General features: G+C 33.4%; 1 protein-coding gene across 1 annotated transcript in view; it reads left to right on the forward strand.

Moving 5' to 3' along the window:
* Nucleotides 1-6,496, forward strand: part of LOC119582503 (40S ribosomal protein S3-like) — an 11,313-nt gene extending 4,817 nt beyond the window's left edge. Inside the window, exon 5 of the mRNA XM_037930793.1 lies at nt 6,250-6,496. Within this exon, the coding sequence (XP_037786721.1) occupies nt 6,250-6,455 (206 nt within the window). The 3' untranslated portion in view covers nt 6,456-6,496. The remainder of the gene's footprint in view (nt 1-6,249) is intronic.
* The last annotated feature ends 462 nt before the right edge of the window (nt 6,497-6,958 follow it).

Raw genomic sequence — 6,958 nt, forward strand, 5'->3', positions numbered from 1 at the left:
TTTAAAATAAAAAAAAAAAAAAAAAAAAAAAAAAAAAAAAAAAAAAAAAAAAAAAAAAAAAAAAAAAAAAAAAAAAAAAAAAAGGAAAAAAGAGATAAAAATGGTATGATAAGACGAATAAAAAAAAATCCAGTGGAATTGACATGTTTGCATTCCCTTCCCAGTACACTGGGTTGAAAATGAAAAGGAAAAAAGGATAAAAATTTCACACAACCCCCAAACCACAAACACACCACACACAAACACACACCCCACACACACACACACACACACACCACACACCCCAAAAACCACCAAAAAAAAAAAAAAAAAAAAAAAAAGCCATCTATCATTCCTCAAGGTTTCCTATAAAAATATTTAAGCACTTATTACACAAAATTAAAAAAAATGTGAAAAGAATTTCTAAAAAAAGGGAAATTTTTTAAAATTGGGATACAATTGTCCCCCAAAAAAGCAAAATGAAGCCTCTCAAAAATTTTTTAAGCAAAAAAAAAAAAAAAAAAAAAAAAAAAAAAAAAAAAACGATGTTTCTTTTAAAAAGGGTAATCAGTATTTTAATTCTCTTTTTTTTTAAAAACCCTTATCAAATCCCTATGAGCCCCATCATCAAAAACAAAAAATAAAACAAAAGAAAAAATTTAAATACCAAATTTTGAATTTATGCACCATTTCTATTTTTTTAAACTTTTTTTAAAAAAGTAAAGTTTACCAAAAATAATTTGTCAATAAAATATACTTCATTGTATTTTAAAAACTTTTATTTTCCTCAATACTGGTTCGATATTCTACCTTTTTTTTTAAATACGACCCCTATTAAAAATTGGGTCAAATTAGACACAGTCTCTTTTTAAAAAAAAAAAAAAAATTTTAAAAAAATATATAAAAAATTAAATTTTTAATTTTTTTTTTTTTTCATAAATTTTTTAAAATTAAAAAACCAAAAAAAATTTACTAAAATAATTTTTTTTTTTAATAAAAAAAAAATTTTAAAAAAAAAAAATTTTTAAAAAAAAAACTTTGCAAAAAAATCGAAAAAAGGGTTAAAACCCCAAAGTTTTTTTAAAAAGTTTTTTAAAAAAAAAGGGAAAAACCCCTTTTATAAAGGGTTTTTTTGATTTTAAAAAAACGGGAGGGTTTAAGCAAAAAAAAACAACATTAAAACAAACCCCCCCTTTTAAAAAAATTTTTTTCCAAAAATTTTAAAAAAAATTTTAAAAAAGGACAAAAAAAAAAAAAAAAGAAAATTCCCAAAAACTTTTTTTAAAAAAAAAAAGGTTTTAAAGAAATTTAATTTCCCCATTCCCAATTTGGGGTTGAAAAAAAAAATTTGGATGGAAAGAAAGGTGGGGGGGGAAAAAAAAAAAAATTTTTTTGTGAAAATCCAAAAACCCAAAAATTTTTTTTAAAAATTTTCTTTTTTTGGGGGTTTATCCTTTTAAGGTTTCCCCCCCTTTTTTTAAAACAAAAAAAAAATTAAAAAAAAAAAATCATACAACCCCTTTTCACCTCCCTTTTTTTTAAAAATATTTTTCATTTCCCCATCCCGGCCCCAATTTTGCCCCAAATCCTTTTTTTATGGTTTTTTTTGGGAAAAACTGTTTTTTTAATGCCAAATCCTTTTTTGGATGAAAGACTTTTTGTGGGTCCATTTGGAAAATTAAAATTTTTTAATTTGGGGAGGGGTTTTTAAAAAATGGGGGGTTTGGGGAAATTGGGAAAAACCCGAATATTTTCGCTGAAAATTTTAAAATTTTTTAAAAGGGCTTTTTTGTGGGGTTTTTAATTTGGGGGGGTAAAATTTTAAATTTTTTTTAAATTTTTTGGGGGGGTTTTTTTTTTATTGTTAAAAGGTTTTTGATTTATTTTTTTGGGGGTTTTTTTTAAAAAAAAAATTTTAAATTTAAAAAAAAAAAATTTTTTTTTAAAAAGTGATGGGAAATTTTGAAATGGTGGTCTTTCGTTGGGGGTTTTTAATGGTCAATTTGGGTTTTTTTTGGTGAGAAAATGCCCCGAGAAGTGAGTTCGGGGAAACATGCGTTCGCGTGTTGTGCGGAGGCGACGTCGTGGGTCTTTTTTGTTTGTTTTTTTTCATCGTGATTACGGAAGTTGCTTTTTTCTGGGGTTTTTCGCTTTTTAAGGGGGTTTTTAGGCGTTTCCCCCCCCCTGGTTAGTCCAGGACGGGTTAAATCGGGTAAATCCGTTGTTCACGCTGGCTTTTTTTCTCGCCTAAAAGGTTTTAGTTTTGGTTCGTTTTCGAATCATTTCCCGTAATTTGCTTTTTATTTCCCCGTTTTTGCATCAAGGGGTTTCTATCTTTTTGGTCTTTTTAATTTATGGTTAATATTTATGACAAAACCGTGGTAATTTTTTAGAAATCAAAATCTTTTAATTCTAAAAAGATCCTGGAAAAGGACAAAAAAATTTTTTTTTTTTAAAGGATATTGACGATCATTTCTTTTTGTTTTTTTGATTAATTAAAAGTTTCCTTGCTGTGGATTATTGCCCGGGCCATGTGTCTGAAAACGGGTAGAATTTGGCCAGTGGGAAAACCTTTTATTTTTAAAACCGTTAGTAGCGATGATGTTATTCATTAATTCATCACCTTTTTATTTTATTTTTTTTTTTTCAAAAAAGTTAAATTAAAGGAAATTTTTTTTTTTAATGATTTTGACTCCACACGTCTGCTTCGCCATGTCTCTCCTATACCCCTTGGGCGCACTGGGAAAAAACAAAAGCACTTTGGGGTACTTATTAAATTTTTAAAGACCTTTTGGATCTATCATGGGAGTGCTTTTCATTTTTACAGAAATTGTTTTTGGGCCCTTTGGTGCTATAGGCAAGCTCGGGGTGGGGGCCTACAATTAAGCAGGTTTCAGTGGACTTGGAGAGAATTATCAATGATTTTTAGGAAATGGTTTTCAAGCGGTTTTTAAAAGGTAAAGGGTGTCTTGAATTACTCTATTGGTCTTTACCTTTACCCTGTCGCAGGTGCCACCATCTGTTTTAATGTACTCCCTTTCATTAACACAAATTCATGGCGGGGCAGAACAAAGTTTTAAATTTTGTTCCCTAAATTTGGTTTTCTTCGACAGTTCGTCAAGGACGGGGCCTCAGGGCCGGCTGAAAGATTCCCCACCAAGAGTTGGCGGGAGCTACTTGGTGTCCAGGTTTCGCCACCACCTCCCCGGACAGAGTCTCATTCCGCCCCAACGCCCCAGAATGTCCCCCGGTAATTTTGCTTTTTAGACTTTTTGGTTAAATTTTTTTACTGTGGGGGTTTGGTCTTCTCGAACAATGTTTTATATCATCAGGTTTGTTCTTGTGTGATGAGAAGAAATCTGATGATCTATTTTTTGCTTCACCATTTCCCAAATTTTATTGATTTGATAACAAGCAAGCACAAAGATTTTTTTACAAACTTCTAAAGAAACTATGGCGTCCCCCGCCCTCTTTAAAGTCTATGCCAAAAATGTGGCAAATTTAGAAAAAAACTAAGGAATCAAACCCCCTTTTTTTTTTTAAAACTGCAAGATTTTTCATAATCCAGACCCCCCCCGGGAATCTTCAAAGTCCAAACCAATTAACCAACCACCTTAACCTGTGGGTTTTTTTTTTTACAGTAAAGTCCATAGTTCCCTAGAGCCCCCCCTAAACCTCCTATGTTTAAAAACCCTTATTCCCCTTTCAGAAACCGGGTAATTAAAAACCTATGATATTGGCAAACCCGACCTTAAAAGAAGTAAATAAAAAAAAATACAAAAATATGTCACCGATGGTAGTAAAAATTTAAAGTGCCTGTTAAAAATGGACTATAATGATTGCGTAAGAGTTTTGCGTTAAATTTTTTTGGTTTGGAAGGTAAACAAGGATTTAGAAAGTAATGGATTGATCTTTCTTCTGTCTTCTCCTTTGTTTTTGATTTGCATACCTTCTGCCATAGATAAGTGTCTGTTTTTGTCTAGGAAACCACTCCATACTTTTTTCTTGTAATCCTGATTGTCATACATGGAAAATTTTCTAAATTGTGTATTGGTATATACGCTTACCAGTAGTGCAGTATTAATGAATATTCAAACAGTTGCACTAAAATGCATTCTGTAAGGGTAAATAAATTTACAGCAGTAAATTAACCTTATGGTGACAGGTTTTTCCCTCCATGAACTAATGCATGTGCAGACACTTGTTTGAAAAATTAAAAGGGGTTAAGGTATTTGTTACTTACCCTGGTTTTGGGCATGTTATCATGCAAACCCAAAATCCATACCTAACTTTTCCTACCTTTTATTAATTATTTATTATTAATTCCCTAGATGTTTTTTAACAGGTCCACAAACTTGTAAAAGTTTGCAAGATTGTGTCTGTCAGAGACAGTCCCCATCGCAAACTAATGGACACGTGAAATCTATCCTAAATCTCGGGTTACCACAAAAATAGGCATATGAACTGTAAACCTTACTAATGCAGTTGCGTTATTTCCTTAGGCAGTGTATAATTTACTTTGTAACATTGTTAGGGATGTGGACCTGTTACTTTTACTGTTTAATTTTGGAACATGTTCAACAAACATATATATTGGCAAGATAGAGCTTGGATTGCTTTCTTGAGTTAAAAGCTATCTTGTCACAGTGTAGTGGGTAGTTTTATTGTCCTTTTTTTGCTGATTTTCTCTAGCAAATAATATTTTAGTATTTTCAAAGTAATTACCAGAGCTATTTTAACCCAGTCCAAATGGATGGCATGTACGCACATATTACTTCATGATTGGACACTTTCTAGTTGAGACTTGGTCTTTGGATGTGATCCTGTTGCAAACTCTTACCTATTTTATGTCAGGACCGCAAAATTTTATGCTAGGTCTCTTGTGCTTTTGGTTTGATGTTTACAATGATTAGGACTTAGATGCTAAGGAGTTGGTTATTAGTACTTCCTACCTTGCCTGTTAATTACTCCTTGTTCTTGATTTTCAGATTTTATTTGTTGCTAATAGTATGGGTGATAACCTTAGTATAATCACGTCTTCTACAATCATTAGTAATAGCATAAAAAAAAAGAAAATTGAAGGGAAATCATGTGGTCATTTTGGCCTACTAATTTGTATCCTAGCATGGTGTCCAAAGTTCCCATTGGCATTGAGTTTTAGGTTCATAGGACAAGTTTCACTGATATTTACTATATGGGCTCTGAAGTGCATATTGTGAACAAGTTTTTCTATTTAACATTTGGTTAACACTTACCATTAACAATTCTGATAATTTTCCTTTACCTTACCCTGTAAGATCCTTTTTTTGTTGTATTCATTCATTCTCCTGGATTTGGGAAAAACTTGGTTGACATAGAGAATGTACATTTTACATTGTGACTTTCATATAGGAAGATTTTGTATCAAAATTTTTCTATTAAGCACTATAACACACAATATATGATGAAATATTACATTTGCTGTAGACAGCAAATAGATCTGTTTATGGAATTTAGTAATATGTAGAAATTGTTGATTGTTTTTCCAGTTATGTGCAAGATTTAAAATAAATATTACCAATTCCTCCAGGTGAGAAGGGACGCCGCATCAGGGATTGACATCCCTTGTCCAGAAGAAAGGGTTTGGATTTGCTGAAGGGTTTAGTAGAGCTCTATGCTGAGAAGGTTGCCCCGCGTGGTCTCTGCGCCATCGCCCAAGCCGAGTCTCTCCGTTACAAGCTTGTGGGAGGTCTCGCAGTGAGGAGGTAAGACCCCAAAAATTCACAAGAATTATGATTTTGGGGAATGAACCTGTCTGTCTTTTCTCCCTCCTCTGCAATACGAGAGATGTAAACAAAAGCTTGGTGTTAAGTCTTGATTATATTTGTTGAAATCAAAAAATTAAATTTAAATGGTTCCCCAATGATGACTATCCTTCCATTGTTTGATATATTCGTTTTTCATCTCGCAATTTCTAAAGGGCCTGCTATGGTGTGCTCCGTTTCATCATGGAGTCTGGCGCTAAGGGTTGTGAGGTCGTGGTGTCTGGTAAGCTGAGAGGTCAGCGAGCCAAGAGCATGAAGTTCACTGATGGTCTCATGATTCACTCTGGTGAGCCCCGCCGCCACTACGTTGATACTGCTGTCCGTCACGTCCATCTCCGCCAGGGTTAGTAGCTTGATTGTTTTACCAGACTATGAATATACCATTTAAAGTTTGAATTGTTCAGTCTGTTTATGCATTAGTACTTGTAGAAGTAGCTGTTTTAACCAAATTAACTTCTCCCTGCAGGTGTACTTGGTATCAAGGTCAAGATCATGTTGCCTTGGGACCCCTCTGGCAAGAACGGCCCACCCATTCCTCTCCCTGATCACATTAGCATTGTTGAGCCCAAGGAGGAGAGCCTGCCCACTGAACCCCACTCTGAGAACAAGATGGAAAAGAGTGTGCCTCCCCCAGTAGCAACCCCTGCTGCTGCGCCTGTACCAACTGAGTAATTGTAATACAAAAGGGGAAAATAAAAAAAAAACCAAACGGACACTTTTTATTTACTTAACCATTCTTGAATATTGTGATTGTATTCCTCGGGCTATTTATTGTAAACAGATCAGCATAATATAAAATGTAAAAGGTCAAGCCATATGGAAAAGGGATCTAACTTGAAAAAAAAAAAATGAAGTTAACACACTATAAAAAATATTGTTTAAAAATTGACTATAATAACCTATAAGCTATAGTAAAAAAAAAAGACCAAGCTGTAAAGAGCAGAAAGGTTTATCTGCTAAAGTATGTGGACCATAAAACACCTACCTTTACACATTTAAAACAAAACACCATAACGGTGTTTAGGGGTTTGGGGAGGGGTTGTTGAGGGACTGAGACTCGGCATCCTCTACTCCCCCCGGGGCCCAAAACTTTCTTCATCTACAACCCCTTCCTTATTACTACTCTGAAAACCATATGGTCCACCTTCCGCAGTACTGTTTTATCAACCCACCCC

The sequence above is a fragment of the Penaeus monodon genome, chromosome 16 (assembly GCF_015228065.2).
Source record: "Penaeus monodon isolate SGIC_2016 chromosome 16, NSTDA_Pmon_1, whole genome shotgun sequence".
NCBI lineage: Eukaryota > Metazoa > Arthropoda > Malacostraca > Decapoda > Penaeidae > Penaeus > Penaeus monodon.